This window comes from Coloeus monedula, assembly GCF_965178545.1.
Source record: "Coloeus monedula genome assembly, chromosome: 2".
Lineage (NCBI taxonomy): Eukaryota > Metazoa > Chordata > Aves > Passeriformes > Corvidae > Coloeus > Coloeus monedula.
Window position 1 is genome coordinate 47085530 of NC_138782.1, and position 18005 is coordinate 47103534.

General features: G+C 41.4%; 1 protein-coding gene across 1 annotated transcript; it reads left to right on the forward strand.

The window, feature by feature from the left end:
* Positions 1–4592: 4592 nt before the first annotated feature.
* On the forward strand, positions 4593–16748 carry NTPCR (nucleoside-triphosphatase, cancer-related). The gene is made up of 5 exons (XM_082302435.1): positions 4593–4653; positions 7145–7307; positions 8381–8483; positions 11172–11381; positions 15728–16748. Exons 1-5 carry the CDS (start codon positions 4620–4622, stop codon positions 15794–15796), a joined length of 579 nt encoding a protein of 192 aa, XP_082158561.1. The 5' UTR covers positions 4593–4619; the 3' UTR covers positions 15797–16748.
* Positions 16749–18005: the final 1257 nt, after the last annotated feature.

The following is an 18005-nucleotide window of genomic DNA, read 5'->3' on the forward strand; positions in this document are numbered from 1 at the left end:
TCTGTCTGCAATTGCCCAGAAAGTTCAACCTGCTGTACTGGCTGAGACAGGGGACTACATTCTTTGAACACTGGTTACTCTCTGTTGTTTACAATAGTAAATTTAATTTTACAGATATTCCCCAACTTCCATATATTTATTTATAACATTTGATATATTTATTTCTTGTATCTATTTTCAGGAAATACTTTCAGGAATTTCTTCTGTTTTGGGGGACACAACCATTGATGGAGCGAACATAAAGGATTTCTACTGCATGACCCCCACAAAAAACCTCTATAGGTAAATCTCTGATAGAAGAAGGACCACAGTTTTTCATCTGGAGGAAGCTCTGCATGTAGCTAATGGCTTATCTCTCTGGGAAGTTTAAGATTAAAGACTGTCAGGTTGTAGATGCTCAATGCTTTCTCTCAGACACCTGCTGATGCCATGATTACTCCACAGGCAAAATGAAAGTCAACTCTGAAATACCATCACTAATATGATTAGATGGCCCGTGGTATACAGCTAGACCCACTACCTGTGAGCAGGAGAATTCTCTGCAGGGGAGAACAAGGACAAAATATGGAACAAAGTGCTATTTTTTTTAAAAGCCTAATTCCCTATCCTGATGCAAGCAAAATGCCGTACCAACTTGAGGTACTGTAAATCAAGAAGACAAGTTTTATTGGAGAGAAAGAAAAGGGTTTCAATATAACCATTCTCTCTTCCATGAAGGGAAGAACTCCAAAACCTAACAACAAGGGCTGAAACTGTAATGAGGTACTGTGCATACCATGAGGCAGAGTGCTGAAATGTATACTCCTGCCTACTGAGGCAGGTCAGAGATGGTAGATTATACTCTCATTCCTTCCAACTTCGACTCTAGGGAATACCATAAATACCATAAATGGCCTCTTTTCTTAGTCACTGGTCTGAAAACTTGCAGTTAATTAATTTTACCCCATTCAGCATAAAGGTCTAGGGCTCTGTCCAATTTTTTTCTGTCAACATACAGCAAAAAATGCAACCTTCCCCAGGCTTAGCTAACAATTCATAACAGTGATTGGCAGCTCCTTCCAAGATCTCCACAGATCACCCAGAATCACAGCCTGCCCCTGCAACTGCACAGGGGGTCTTTTCGTAAATACTTCTTTCATGGCCTTGCCCAATCATACAATTCAATTCAGCATGAATTGAATTTTACTCACCCTCACCTAGCAAAAACAGAGTTTAGGTACTTGGTCAGGAAAATATTTTTAACTGGGAACTTTTTAGGAATAAATTACTACTAATTAAGTTACCTGTACTGGAGGAAGAAAAGCTGGGTTCTTCTCTCCTCATCCTGGAAGGAATAAAACTCACTTACCTATTTTCTTTTGGTTATCTACACTGCTAGGGTATGTGCTGTTACTACTCATTTCAGCTAACCATCTCCAGCCAAGGATGCAAAAATCCCAAGACCAGGAAAGCATACAGGCTGACTCCAAACACTACTGGTTCCAGCACACAGCTACAGAGAAGACAACTTGTGCCCTGCAGTTCGTGCTTCTTGAACAACCTGCATCTTCTAGGCAGTCACTGATTATGAAATAAATATATCAAAGGGAACACACTTAAATAGTAAATCTTGGACAAAATATACATAAAAATTCCAGTTAATTTAGCAAACATAAGGTCCTCTTACCAGCAAAACTCTACAAAAGCACAACTGGCATAACTACGTAATGGCTTTCATGCTTTTAAATTACTTCAACCTAGACAGAGCATTCAGAAAGAGAAAATATTTTATAGTAGTAATTACAATGGAAATCAAAGTGAAATGCTAACTAATTTAAGCCCTGGGGCTGCAACTACTTTGCTTACACATCTGTTTGCAAGAGAAAGGTCTTAACTGCACAATGAAATAACTCTGAGAGTCCTGTATCTGAAAACAGGAGGAAACAGTTGTTAGAATACCAGAAAACACGGGTTCTGTCAAACAGTAGCTATAGCCTTAAAATTCTCCACAGGCACTTCTGAAAAAGAAAGGGTTGATTTGTAAAACCTAGTAAAACTCAACGTCGAACAAAACAACATTGTCTGTGTCTCTTTATGTGGCCTGCCTGGGAGACCAGCCAATAAACTGATTTAGTTTAATATTATACAGAAAACCTACCTGTAAAATCAATCATGGTAAGCTCTGCACAGGAAGTTCAGGGCAAGGGTGAAGTAGCCAGTTGTAAAGTGTTGTTCTTGTGTTGACAGTCCATTCAAACATGCAGTTCTTCTCTGCAGTTCTCTCTTTAGATTAAAGATGCCTGACAAACACCCTCAAGAAGCTGTAAGTTAACATCACAATTTCATTGATTCTAAAAAGCCACCAAAACAAAGTACTAGAATGTAAACGATGAAAATGCAGTTTTCATTTCAGATGACAAGGGAAGCTTTGTTACTTCTCAACCCTCCAACCCCGCAAGAGGCATGCCAGCGTTGTCATGTTTTTTTAATTAAGTATTTAAGCATGAAACATGTTCCACACGACTCATGCGGTCATTCTTTCTAAGAATATAAAACAATACAAGGAAGAGTGGCCATATGTGATGCACAGATCAAAAATATTTTGTTCAATTTATGGAAATACCCATCTACTGTGATGTGCACTCTACCTGCTGATGTGCACATTTCTTCTGGCTGACAAGGATACTCATCATCTTTGTAAAAATGATGAATAACCTTTAACTCCTTGAGAAATTACTGAAAATGAAAGCCTGACAAAGATGGGCTGAACCTGAAGTGATCCATTCTAGCTGAGGCAAGCAGAAACTGGGATATATCTGTTTCATAGCCCAGTATTTTTAGGTAACTATTTCGGTGCTTATGGCCAGGAAGAAATCAGTGTTTCTTGGTGCCCAGACATCACTTCACCCAGATGGACGCCTGTGCACCACAGTCCTTCACACAAAAATCTTCTTCCCTGCTCCCTTACTGCTCCCCATCACCCAAGTCTAAATAAATGAGTGTCAAAAATAGGTTAGAAACTGTTAATATTGTTAATAGTAATATTGTTAAATAGTTAATAATTGTTACATTAATAATGCATGTACTGTTAAAAGGTTTTTATATTATAATGCATATACTGTTAAAAGGTTATTATATTATAAAAGGGGTACTGTGTTACACCTAAGTAAAGTGCACCCCCCCCCAAAGCAATAAGTCAGCCTGGACGAAACCCGTAAGAACCAATCAGTGCCTTAACCTTCAGGCAAATGAAGGATCCAAACAGAGACCAATCCAAAGGGACAAAAAACAGTATAAAAAGGGGGCATCCAGGTCAGTGAGGTGTGCCACATGACCTTGAACATGGGGAACATCCCTGCTCTGAAGAAGAAGATCCAGTGCCAGCTCTGCAGCATCCATGCTCGTCGCTGACCAGGAGCCCTCCTGCTCTACTTTCCCCGGACCATAGATGTGTGCCCTACCCACGGACCCCTAGGCTGAAATCACTTTAGAACCGGGAGTGCGTTCCCATTTTTAACCAGAGGACACATGCATATGGCAGTTTGGGATGCAGATGTCTGTCAGTGTCTTTGCTAAACCTGCCAGACCTTCTCAATTTGCTTAGCTTTGTAACAACCCCCGGTTGTATATCAACCCCCCTAGTTACATTTTTTGGCTGCATTGAGCTTTCAGACAAACCATTCATCATTTAAGTGACTGGTTTGCTGCACCCTGGAGCAAGCTGCTTACTTGAAACACGTAAAAACTCTAGGGAGAATTTATTATTATATCTCTGCACTTGTGAGACCCCATCTGGAGAGCTGTGTACAGTTCTGGTGTCTCCAACACACAAAGAACACGGTACTGTTGGAGCAAGTCCAGAAGAGGCCATGAAGTTGGTAAGATGACTGAAGCACCTCCCCTACCAAGACAGGCTGAAAAAGCTGGGTCTGTTCAGCTTGGAGAAGGCTGTGTGGAGACCTCACAGCAACCTTCCAGTATCTGAAGGGGGATACAGTGATGCCAGAGAGGGACTCTTCGTCAGAAACACAGTGATGGGACAAGGAGTAATGGGTACAAACTGAAAGACAGAAAATTTAGGTTAGGTACTAAAAAGAGCTTTTTCACTGTGAGGGTGGTGAGACACTGACCAGGTTGCCCAGTGTGGCTATGGATGCCCCAATCCTGGCAGTGTTCAAGGCCAGATTGGAGGAGGCCTTGAGCAACCTGGTTCAGTGGGAGGTGTCCCTGCCCATGGCAGGGGAGGTTGGGACTGATCTTTTAAGGTCTATTCCCACACCTTAACATTCTGTTATTGTATTAACATATTCAGACATGTAACAGGTCAGCCTAACTGGATAAAGAAAACGCTGGCCCTCAACTAGGAAACTAACTGCTTTTTTTCCCTCTTCCCTAACCTTAAGTTGCTTCCATCCTCTGGTAGACACCACAGCAGCAGCCTCTGCCTGGCCCCGCCTCCGCGGCGGCCTCAAGCCTGGCAGGGCCCGTCGCGCCCGAAGCCTCGGGGGGCACCGCCCGCCCGGGGTTTGGGTCACTCCCGCCCGGGGCGGAGCAGGGCCGGGCCGGGGGCGGAGCGGGAGCGGGGGCGGAGCGCTGGGCGGGGGCGGGAGCGAGGGAGGAGCGCGGAGCGCAGTCCCGTCATGTCCAAGCACGTGTTTCTCACAGGACCCCCAGGTAATGGGGGCGGGAGGAACCCGGGGAGCAGCGCAGGGGCGGTGGCGCGGCTGAGGGGATGCTCTGGGACACGGCCTGGCCTGGCTGGGCCTGACTTGGCTTGGCCCAGCCCAGCCCTCCCCTCCCCTCCGTCCTGCGCGGTGCTGGCGGGGCTGTGAGGCGCTTAGAGCCCGGGGAAGGCAGCTGCTGCCGGGCCCCGGCACCGGCCCGGGCTCCGAAGAAGCCCCGGGAGCGCCTCCAGCTGCAGCTGGGCCCGACCCTGCCCGAGGTTCCGCGGCTGCAGGCCCGGAGCTCCCCCCCTCCCCCGTGTCGAGGTCAGAGCTGTTGCACTAGTTATTTTTTTCCTAATGAAATGCCACTTTACGTCTCCATCCAGTCTTCCAAGGCACGTACTTTTCCAGGCGCTGCTGCTTTGTCCCAGGCTTCTGCCCTGGAGTTCAGTGTTGGGGGAAAAAAAAACACCTCCTGGACAACTTCAGTATAAACTGCTTCAGTATAATCTTGCTTCAGTATAAACTGCAGCGATTAATAATTTCTGAGAGCTCATCCTTGCTGTAACTTAATTGTAGTGATTTAGCACCTCCCGCCTCAGTGAAGTGCAGGTGTAGGTAATAATTGGTGTCCCAGATGGGCAGGCCTTGATTGAAGCAGGGGAGTAATGTGTCATGGTAAGAGAATCTGATTATTGCAGAGGCCGAGTGGGACATAGTATGAGGGTCAAACTCTATGGTTGATAAAGAAATTAACCAGTTATTATGATTGCAGAGCTTTCCTTTGTGGTGTGGGAGTAAAGCAGTGGGCCTAATTCTTCTTTTTGTGAAGCTCTTGCAGATGCCGGTCTTGACTGGAATTAGTTTTAAATGCTGCTGCTAGGCTGAGATAGGAATACATTCCACCCACTTCACACTGACTTTCCGTCCACTTTAATAAAGGCAGCCTTTCAGGAGATGGAGAGGTTAGGGCTGCTTAGGTCTTCTCTCTTTATTTATCTGAAATTGAATGTACTGTTTTGATTAGCTAAATGTGTAACTTCAAGCTTTCTTAAACTTAGTTTGTATCACTCTAGCTTTGGCAGTTTACTGAATGAATGTAAACAAATTTGAGATAGCAAATCCACTTAGTAAAATTAGTATAAATTCACCTACAAGAGACAAGGCCTTGAAAAGATGTTAGATACTGAGGATGCCACATTTGTCATTTTTTTGTTGTTCAACTGCCAGGAAGCTCTCTTCTTCAAATTTGAAAAGTTTGCTGAAGCGTTTGACTAGTTGCCTTTGAAGCCACAGAGTATTTTGTATTGGTATTGACTGTTAGGACAGCAGTTCCTATATCTGCTTAAAGTCTAAAGTAGAAATTTGGTGTGTTCATGTCGAGATGATTTCTGTTGGCATCTTTAGGCATCTCACATTTGGTCTGTGCTCCTCGTTTCCAGGAATTTGAAGGTTTATTTTGCAGGATTATTTTCTATCATCTGAAGTTTTTAGAGCAGTGACTAAAAATGAAGTGATGGCACTAAATTTCATGAGAGGCAATAAAGGTGAGTTTAAAAGGAGATTGTTGAGGGATGTACTTGTACAATGACAAAGGAGAAAAACTGTAAGGCTGTGTGGAACATTGTCCATGTTCACATTGTAAAAGGTACGTCAGACTGTGCAAGGATATCTCTCTGTGGCGAGAGTTTTAAGGACCTGTGTTAGGGTAAGAAAACAAATTATAGGGTCAGAAGATAATTCATGGAAAAAGGGACTTGATGAGGTTTAAAGGAGTATCAGCTGTGAGGCCAGACCAGGTTGCCTAAGGCTTTACCCAGTCATGTCATGAAAACCTTAAAGTGTGTGAAGACTGCACAGCCTCTCTGGGCAGCCTGTTTCATGGCTTCACAATAAAGAAGCTTTTCTCTGTAACTAGTCAAAATGTCTCTTGATTCAGTTACCAGAAGAAACATTTTTCTGTTGTTGGGACTATGACTTGGTTGAGTGCTTCTGATTTCTAGGACGTCAGTGGAAGTAGCTTGTCCTTTGTGCCAGTTAGGCATCTGGTAATAGCAGTCAGCTTTGACCTTTTGATCTAAAAAGGGGGTGAAGTTAGCTCTGTTCTTAAAAGTAGTGAATATCAGTGGTAGAAAGGGAGATTGATCAGTCAGTCTTCCAGCAAGCTTGGATATTGGTTTTGTATCACATATGTACCTGCCTTGTAGTAAGCTTTGAGGCCTGCTCATGCATCATCTGAGCTAACAAATTCATGGGTAGCTTGGGATATTTGTACCACTCTGTTGTGACTTCTTAAAGACTAATAAAACTTTACAGTGTCAGTACAGGATGAACTTCAAAAGATGCTTCTGTTCTTTCCTACCATTTAGAAAAAGTAATTTGCAAACTTCAAAAGTAATCAATGTTCCCACTGAACTGAATCATTACTGTGGCATTTAAAAAATGGGCTTTTAGTGCAGAAGATTAATGCTATGTTCTTTCTTCCCCTTCTTTATTTTTAGGGGTTGGAAAGACTACTTTGATCCAGAAAGTCACTCAAGCTCTAAAATCCTCGGGTGTTCCCATTGATGGATTTTACACACAGGAAGTTAGAGAAGGTGGCAGGAGAACAGGATTTGATGTTGTCACTCTGTCTGGAAACCGAGGACCTTTATCTAGAGTCAGGTACTGAAGTTTTAATAACTGTAAGCAGCTTACTGTTTTATGCGTCTGCTCCAGTCCTTTGGCACGTTAAATGTTCTTTCTTAAGGTGATTTCCAGCACACATGGCTTTCATGGTCAAGTTCTTGCTTGGTTTTTGTGTCCTGGCTGATACCTATATTGTATATGTAGGCAGTGTCTCTGTTGCACAGTGAAATATTGAAAATGTGCTAGGCAGGGGTGTTCTCCCTTACTGGCTATTTTACACCAGATAAAGAGGAAGTACTGCTGAGCCTTTTGCTGTGAGACCAAGTCCCTTTGGGATACAGTTAAGTAGCTTATTGTGGGCAGGGAGGAAGATTTTTGTGTTTCCACTAGCTGATTTATGGAGACAGAAGTGGAAAATGAAATTGCATATAGCATTGTTTTAAAGAACATTTGACTGGTCCACAAAACTTGCCTGTGAATTTTAAGAAAAAAAGGGTTTCAGAGCCCCAGAGGAGGGCCTCTGAAGTGCAGAGTGCCTCTCATTCTCTCCTGATTCACTAGACTTAGATTTTCATACTTAGTGCAAAACTTAGTCTATGTCCAGTGTGACTTCAGCACCTCAATCACACAGAGTTGATGTGATGAAATAGTTTGCATTCTGCTAATAATGGAGGTTCACCTAGCACAGTGTGGTACAGCACATGCAAACTGAGTATTTTTCCAAGGTTTTGCAGCCCATGCTGAGATGATACTGCTGTGATGCTGTCTGTAGTGTCACATTACAAAATTCAAAGATCTGAACTGCAGGCATGAGTTTTGATTTCAGTGTAAATATGCCTGCTGACTTTTAAGTGCAATTGTCCTTCCATACACTGTTGAAATTTGAGCTTGCCTAGTTGTGAAGGATGCATATGGTATATTTATTATCTGACAGCAAGCTATCTGCAGCATGACTTACTGCATGGTTTAGAATTTCTTTCCCTTCCTTTTAAAGAAGAGTTAAGGGGGTTTGATTTATTTGGATAACTTCTTTTAAATTCACTTGAAATGACTGCAGTGAATTCTCACTAAACTCAGTACTTAGAAGGAATTGTGTATCTCTTTTTCAGCCCCAGTTCTGATTCTTCTGCTTCAAGACGTGAATACCGGGTTGGACAATATGTTGTAGACCTTGTTTCATTTGAGCAGTTGGTTCTACCTATGCTGAGAAATGTGAGTATTCTATGAAAGCTGCTGATAAACGTATGCTTTATGATAATCAGTGTTATTGGAAGGCCCTTCTACAGAGCTAGTTTTTGATATTAATTAATAGCCTGTTTCTTGGGTATTGCTGGTTCTGATTGACTTCAGGGTTAGGAAGCTGGGGGGGCAAATCTGGCTTGTTCTCTTATGGTTATTGTGGTATTAGAGAGATTGCAGTCATGTAAGCAGGACCTCCTTGGCCTGAGGAGGCAGCAGGAAGGAAGCTTCTTTCTATGCCACTGTCTCACACTGGAAAGCAAACAAAACGCACTAGTGGCTTACCATGGAAAACTGGATGGAATCAGTGGGTCCAAAAAAAGTGCTTTTGCTGCTGCTCTTCTTTCTTTCTCCCCATCTTCTTCTGATTCCCACCTTCTTACAGTAGAAGCATTTGTTTCTTGAATCCGGTGGGTAGAATAACACTGTATAAATACCTGCAGACGGATAAGAGCAGCCTGATTATTTGGGATTTAGCCTGCTGCACAAGGAGTGCTCTGGCTGTGATAAGACTTTCCACGCAATCTTTTTCCTATCCTTTCGCTAATATTCTGTCACTACCTTTTTCCTTCTCCTTCCTCTCTCTCACTCCAACCTTTCCCCTCTCCAAAATTAAACAAAAACAGATCTGATTTTGGCAATAACATGCCACAAACAGTGTGCAGCAGCTGCTGAACTGCACTACTAAAAAAATCCTGTTGTGATTTTTCTACACTGCCAAAGCTCAAGGGGACAAGGAAGAAGGGATTTTTTTGGTGAACTTAGAACAAAAAAAACCCAAAGAGGTGCCAGGAGCAAAAATGAGATCGAGGATCTGATTCTTGTTTTTGTCAAAGAGCACTGAAGTCTAAGAGTAGGGAAGCAAGGATGTTGGGCAAGGGAGAAAGAAAATAATAATAAAATGGGACAACTTTTATATGTTAAATTTCACTGTAACCATATTTATGATGTTAGTAAATAGAAAGATAGTTTAATAAAAAATACTTCATGAGGCCAGTGCTGTACTTGGAATCCATTTACCACTGAATTAAGATGAAATCCAGGAGAGATCTTCCTAGAAAAGTGCTAGCAGTGTTGAATTTTTTCCATACTTACACAGCTTTCTGCAACTACAAGAAAGTGAAGAACTGGGGTCAGCAGAGTCGCACAGTGCATGTGCTGCTCATCAGTTTTGTGGGAATGTGGTCGCACATGAAGATGGCCCAAAATGGAAGAGGAGAGGGGGGAAGATCAGAGATCTGAAACAAGGAGAGACAAATGAAGAGTGAGGGCAGGAGAGTCATAGGTATGTTCTGGTTTGATGAGAGAGCAGCACAGAATGGGCGTGTGCCCATTTAGACTTCAGGACAGATTCAGCTCTTAAGGCTTTGTTCACTCCACTGAGAATGGAATAGATCCTGCAGTGGAAAATTTCTCTGGTTCTGCAAACTTTATCAGGCAGGACTGATAGTTTTTTCAGGTTTTTTTCAAAGCAGAATACTCTCTTCCTCAATATGTGACCTAGTGACTAGTATTGGCTTTTTGGCTCACGGATCTATGAAAGGATTTTAGATAAAACAGCTACTCAGTAGGGACTTAGCTTGAAAGGATTTTAGCATGCATGTTATGCAGTTCTTTCACTTTCCCAGAAGCAAATACTTTGCCTTCACAAGGGAAGATACTTCAATTTTTCTTTTTTTTTTTTTTTTTCAGTTTTTGTATAATATGGCTTGTATTGGTACGTATTCATGGATCTATAATGGTTTTTGAATTGAGTTGATTTTCTCCTCACTTCTATAAATAATGGAGTACTGTTCTCAGTCACTTTTACCAAAATAGGGTAGGCAGTGCAGTTGAAGAGTTCCTCTGCTTTGCAAGCTTCCTTTTCCTCAGTAGCAGTCACCCTTTTCTTCTCCTGGACTTCCCTGCAGCTCTTAACAGCCTGCAGCACGGCACTGTTTGGCACAGTATTCACTTCATGAAAAAGCAAACAAACAACAAATGTGGTTAGCTGTGTCTCCCCTACTATCCAGTGGCTAGGACTTTAAAGTAAGGTATATCTCAATATATATCTAATGTGAGAGAGGCTTGCAAATGGCTTGGTTGTTATCCAGACAACTTTGAAGAAAGCCAGTAGCTCTGAGTGAAATGCTCCATCATTGCAAACTACAAGAGGAGAAACTTCCAAATACAGATTTAATGGAAGTCGTCTTTTTTTAGATACCTGTTTTGTGTGACTACTGATTACATAATTAAATGTAATCACTAAATGCATAATTCAGTGAGAAGAGTAAAGTTTTTAAAAATTGCTGACCCTCAGAATGACTGAGAGCTGCTTGTAGGCAAAGTGCAGTTCTTAATTGTCAAGTAGCTCATATGGGACCATGATGAGAATTCCGCTTTAAAGGAAATCTGGTATCATGGATATTTCCTATTGCACTTGGTATTTATACTGTAGGGTTGTTTCCATCCTACTAAAAATCTGTCCTAAAAAAGAAATTGTAGATTTATAAGTCTGTCATTTAGCAGCAGTAGCTTTGACTTCCCACTTTCCCCAGTATTACAGTTGAATTTATTTCTTTTGGAGGTATTTCTTCTGTCAGCATAGAAATTTGCTTGTTCTTGTTCTGTTGCTTGTTCAAAGTTTTGCTGTTTACAGTCCCTTGATGCACTTTTCCACAGGTAAACCATGGTGGTGATACAGAGAAAAGAATTTGTGTCATAGATGAGATTGGTAAAATGGAACTCTTCAGCCAGGCTTTTATTCACGCTGTTCGTCAAACGCTGGCTGGCTCAGGGACTGTGGTGCTTGGAACTATTCCAATACCTAAGGGAAAGCCACTGGATCTTGTTGAAGAAATAAGAAGTAGGAAAGATGTTAAAGTGTTCAATGTGAGTAATATTTAATATCCTTAAAGAGCCTTCTGTTCTAGGTTACTGGTTTATATTTGGCTTGGTTTAAAAACTGTTACTGCCAATTGATAGCTGTGGGCAGCTTGCATGAAATAAGTTTTTTTGTTTTTTTCCATTTTATTCTTAATGGGCAGGTGTTCACCTTATTAAAAAAATCCCATTTGGCACTTATTGTAGCAGTCTCACACAGCTGGTTTTGCTTGTGAGGGGCTGCAGAAGTAATGCTATAGTTGTTTTAAAAGGTTTCTTTGCTGTAGTATTATTGCTGTATAGGTATTCATTATTTCTAAGAGTTAAATCTTTTAAAGTACAGTCAGATTTTTAAGCTTTTTTGGTTTTTTCCAGACTGGCTTGCAGAAATTATGCCAGTAGTTGTGTTCAAGGAAAAAAAAAAAAGGAAAAATGGCAGCAGTAGAGTTTTCAGGAATGATAGGAATGATTTATAGAAGAAAGACAGTTGTAAATGGAGTGTACTTTCTCTGGAGTCATTGAACCAGTTTTGGAATGCATTATGTTGCTTTTATGTACATAATTTTCAGAATATTAGGGCCTCAAAGTACATTTCTGATCAGGGCGGTTCTCATAAACTTACCACAGCAAAGCATAGCCTGTTCCTAGGAGTGCATGTGTGAGGTTTCCTTAACATGAGTAAGTGTCCTTGATGCTTTACAAAAAGAAACTAAAGGCACCTCTCACTCCTTTGATTTATGTTGTTTCCTATTCAAAGCTGACTTTAAAAACTGCAGTTTTCAAAGTTCCTCAGCTTTCCTTTAATTGAGGGTCCCATCATCATCTTCAATTTCTGTTTTTATATTAAATGCTGATTTAATTATATGCTAAAGCAACTGTAGGAGCAAAGACAAGAGATTATTCCTTTCCTTGTATAAGCATCCAAATCCCTCCATTCCTTTCAGACATAAACCTCCAGGTTTTTCCACTACCAAGCTGATGTGTGTTCATAGTCAGGCTGTTCGCAGAGATGCACACAAATGTAAATTTTGTATGAATTGCTTTACAGCGGTAGGACTGGGGAAGAGGGGTTGGAGAAGCCTTGCTAAAAGTAGCAGTCATTCGGTGCTTAGGCTGCAGTCATGGCAGGACAGTGGTGCGTGCGTTTGGTCCTCCCAGAAGAGCAAACGGGGCTAGAAAACCTTTTGAGGCTTCTACTGTCTCTTTTTATCAGGTGATACTCAGAGGGCATGGGCTACTCAGCCCTGGGTTTTCAGCTGTATCAGTCAGCTGATATATCTTTCTCTCAAGCACTGACTGCAGCTAGCAAAAGTCTTTCTGTAAATTTCAATGGAGCGGTGTTTTCTCTAGCTAAAAGATCTTTACTAAAACAATGACCCATCCTGTTCACACTGCTGAGATTAGGACATGCGGGTTTCTTTAATTAAATAGATCTCTCTGGTGAATCCATTAACCAAAAGCATGGATGTGAGATGTGTGACAGACTGCAGTCATTCCCAGGTGTCACAGACCTGCTAAGCTGAAGTCTTGTGCAGGAGAGCATCTGTCTCTCTTGCTCCAGTGACATACTACACGCTCTTTCCCAGCTGGTTAAAATGTGTCCATGAGCAGGAACAGAACCTGCCCGTGGGGAGTCAGAGGTGTTAGTAGCTGAAGTGAATACTGGGTCACCAGCTGTGTTCTTCAAGGGCTGTGGCATGGGGAAACCTGGAGTGTCCAAATAGCTCACAGTCAGTAATTTCTTAACTAACTTGTATGGTGCCTGGAAGTGTACAGAAGTAGGTGGCTACCTTCCAAAAGTATTCTGCCCGCTTTGTCACTTAATATGGAGTTAGGCTGCATTCAAATAGCTCATCTCAGTTTTTTCATCCTGCTCCTCGTGTCACAAGGACAGTGCTGACGAGAGAACAGCTGTTTGGGGTTTTACAGTCCCTTCTGTCTTGAAAGCATATTTTGTTTGTGTAAATGGGCCCAGATGCCCTAAAAGCATTTGGTCCCAAATGTTTAATTTATGTGTTTAGGGCACTTAGTGATAGGAGCTCTGATATTTAACACATTTGTTGCCCAGTTCCATTTTGCTGAGAGCTAAACTTTCCAGTTAAACTACAGAGGCTCTTTTTGCACTGCCTGTGTCTGTGTAGTTTTGCAGATATGGTGGCATGAATAGGATCAGGTTATCCTTAGCAGCTGGCAGATACTAATTCTCTCCCATTTTCCCACCTATTAATTTTGCTTGCATGAAACCCACTAGTGAAGTGTGGTTGCATATGACTATTAAGAAAGAAAATAGTTAAATGGATAGGAAGGAAAAAAGGTTCCATTTGAACAGATTGTACACGAGTGGTTTCCTTGACGGTATCTTTAAGTTAGGGGAAGAAAGCTTTTGTACTCTGTAGTTGCCTGCTTGGAGTCTAATTTCCTCCAAATTACATAAATGCTTAATATAAGCAGCATCTATGGTTATTTTCAACTCCTTTCTAAAAACATACCCATCTGTTTGTACATTCAGTGCAGATACTGGGAGATTTGTTCTCCCTGGGAAAGCTGCCTGCACAGAATGTCTCCAGATCTTAAGAGGAGACTTGTATCTATCAAGCAGCCTTTGTAAAACAGTTTTGAAAATTTCCCAGCACTTGGCACTTTCTCTCTGCTGCTCTCACTGGACTTCTGGCATATAGGTATGGAAAAAGGATAGATAAAATGTAGTATTGTTTTTGTTGGCTGTGAGAGAGTGGGAAGAGCTATTAAATGTGCAGAAGGTCCTTTGAAAGTCAGGATATCAGTACACTTGCTGCGAGATTTAGAGTTTGGCTCATCTGTGCTGTGTGTTGTTTACCTTGGGGTCCCAATAGCCTTACTGAGGAGCATTCTTTGTTGTCTTGCTTTGTTTTTGTGGGGTTTTGTGTTTATCTTATAAAGCTTGGACTGGTTCTCAGTGACATTTTCAGGTAGATCTTCCTTTTCATTACTCCCCCCCCCCTTTTTTTTTTCAATGTCACATTTTCATTAGTCCTATGTTGATCTGCTGTCTTCAATTCAGTGAGACCACTGTCTGTAGGTTTTACAGTGTTTGTTTACAGCATTTGGATAGGATGTGTGTGGCTGTAAATAGTGGTAGGCTCCTAGGGCCAAATTCCTCAGATAGAACTGTCACCTATTTAACAACAACAACAATAATAATAGTAATACTTTCTCCTGTTCATTATTGACTGTAGTACTGGAACAGATATAAACTCTCGTGCTCACATCTTAAATGGAGATATAGGGAGTGCTGTGGAACCTTGCTGGTAGGGAGTTTTATGCTGTGCATGGTGTTGTCTCCTCGTCAAACGGCTTTTCTACGACTTTGTATGAATGCCCTTACTTATTTTTTCGGCTCATGTGTCTTTGTCTGATTTCTTCCTGCCCTCTCTGCAGGCATCTGAACAGTGGGGAAAATTTCTCAGACTTTTTAAAATGAAGCTTTTGCTGATGCTTCACAGTTGCTTGTTACCCCTTTACAACTGCAGTCATCTCCCCAGGTTTTGTTTGAGTGAGTAATGCATGGCACTGTGGGTCACAGGGCTCCGGATCAGGACCCAGTCTGTCAGGAAGGGATAATTTACACACACGCAGCCCCCAGCTCTGTGCCCCTGGGAGCTGAGCTGACTAGCAAGCACCAGCACTTGTTCGGCAGTTTACAGTCATCTGTACGTACTGGAATGCAGATGAACCCAGCAAAAGACAGGACACTGGACTACATGGATTTTCACATATTCTGGACTTAAAGCCCAGCATTCCCATGGACTGGTCAGCCAAAGGTGTATCTCAGCGTGCTGCAGAACACCCAGCTTTCTCAAGTAGTCTTATTTCTTTTCCAAGGTGTTTCTCTCCTGTAGCAATAAGGTTTCTCAGAATACAGAGTTATGCTGCTAAGCCTGTTTTAACTTTTTTTTCTTTGCAGATGTTTTTGACTAGATCTGTCATCTTAATAAATACAACTCTTTCAAGTAATGAAGGCATAAGGACTCTACTTTATAGTAGGAAAGTTAAATTTGGTAGTTGAAAAGGATTTCTAGTAATGACAAAAGTGCATGCTGGTTCTTTGAGTGATTCTTGTTAGTTACTCACGCCTTGAATAATGCTGCAAAATACCATGGGTAATTAAATCAAAAAGATCACTAAATATTCAATTGCAGCTTTTGTGGGTTTAGTGTACTGTGTTCTCAGAAGCAGAAGAAGGCAGGTGATTGACACTCAACATTCCTGCACTGAAAAAGAAGTGCATTGGAATTTCTGCTTTGATTGTTTTTGAAGTAAACACTGGTATAGAAGCTATTCACGAAATTACATCATTTTAATTTCTCTTTCTCTAGGTTAGTAAGGAAAACAGAAACAGCATTTTGCAAGACATCTTGGCAGCTGTGGAATCCTGCAGAAAATGAAGACCTTTTGTGTCCTGTAAACACTAAAGCTTTTATTTCAACAAAACATTACAACATTTTGTGGATGGTTTAGAGTCTGTCCTTCCTGCTTTAACCCCCTGGAGGCTTTACTGGAGCCTTCAGGGTAAGCAGGGTAAAGCTGGAAATACTCTAAAATGGGAAAATGAGATAACAGGATTGTAATTTATTCAGTTCACTGAATTAAAAAAATTGAACAGATGTGTAGCTAACATCCAGTTCTAATATGGGTGTTTGGAAGTTAAGTGGTCAACTCTGATCCGAGTTACCTCACGTGAAAACAATTAACTGTAAAATCTGTTTGAGATCTTAGTCTTTCTGAGTGTGTTTGGACTGTTCTGCCTAGAGATCAATTCAGTATCTGGAACACAGGCCTGGTGCAACAGAACAGAACCCTGTCAAAAATGATATGAGTCCTGTCTGGTTTATGTAGGAATATTGTTGGTGACACAGCTTAGGTGTGTCCAAGTGTGTTTTAGCATGGGTGCTGACAAATCAGCAAGTAGAGGGAATAAGCAGATGTGCTCTCTCTTCCTACCCCCAGGCAACCCTGTCTGCAGTTGCAGTATAAGAAGGGTTATCCAGAATTTCAAGGAAACTTCCTGTAGTCACGAGTGACATTTACAGAATTCCATTTTGGGAGGACAAAATAGCCAAGTCTACCCTCTCTTACATGGCCCAGGCACTAATCAGTAAGAGGACTGCATTTTGAATTCATTTTCAGTTTTCTGATGACAATCATGTCCCACACCCCCTTACAAATAATACATATATAAATCTTAAAATCCATGAAGTTCATCAAATCTTGCATTTTTCATGTTGAATTTGTTAAGTCATGATCAACTTAATACTGCATTTGTCTATATTCATATTACAGTCTCTTATGTTTATTGATACTTATGTTTGGGTTTTTTCCTTATTCAATTCTGTACATGCTTAATGGTGAAGTAAGTATTTGAGAGTATTAGACAATGTGTTTCCCTGTGAGGAGTGCAGATGTGTTCAGCAAAAGTGCTGCCAGTTAATCAGCTTTGCATGTTGTGAAAACAGAATTCCCTCCCAGGTGCACACTGTTCATTGTAAAATTTATGGTCATCTCTGGCTGAAGAACGTTGTTAAAAATTCAGTTGTTTCTTAACTTGTTTGTGTTCAGTTCAATGACTGTTAAAATGAGCAAACTATTTAAAGGCATCTTCAAGTATTATTTTGTTGATTTATTTCTGTAAAGCTGACACCCAGAGTTGTATAGGGCTAGATGGGGACAGGTATTTTCACACATGCTCTGCAAACATCTGGGAGAATATATGGAATGTCCTTTTTCTTTCCTGTACTCAGAACAAGGATCTGGTACAAGCATTGCACCTCCACAGGTGGTAGGAGGCGCATGCCATGTTAAAGGATGTCATGGGCTCATTCCCTGACTGCCCTGTTAGAACTACCCTTCAGCCCAAATTCATTTGGATGGTAGTGCTGTCTTCATCAGAAGACAGTTTTTGAGAAAAAGAGAACTGCTCTTAGGGTCTCTGCTTGTGAATGTACAGCTCCTGGCTGCTTTTTGCAAAATAAGGTTGTGCCCTAAAGACACACTAATCCCTTAATTACTTCAGGCGTTTTACTCAGACAAAACACCTTTTTAGATGTGGAGGACTTGGGACCAAAGTAAACTTTTTCAGGGCTGTGTGCCATAGGTTTTTGAACAGAAACCTCTCTGCACCTAAGTGTTGGATGCCCTCCTGTTTCAGTGTTAAATCTCTTAAGCTGTAAAAAAATATGCTGCAAAAGAATAGTTCTTTCAGTGACTAAAGAGTTACCCAAAAATCTACCATGGTTTTAGTGGCACTGCTGTTGAGTCTTAAATGAGGACTGACCTTTAAAGCTAAATAAAAAATGGAGAGATTTGACACTTCTCTGGTAGAGGCCAAGGAGGGGAGTTCTGTTAGGAGTCAGTCTTCTGAATTCTTTAGTCAGTATTGCTGGGAGATCACTTAAAGTGGTGCTTATTCCCCGTAAAAGTAGATGTATTGTCCTGCATGTAGTGCCATGATGCCTACTGTAGTCCCATCATTTGGCGGGGGGGGGAAAGCCCAAACAATTACAGCAAGATGTTTGGGGAACTTTTGATCAGTGCTTATAGTACTTCTATTGTCTCATGGTTCAAACAACACCTTTTGTACTGGGGCTAGATGGTCAC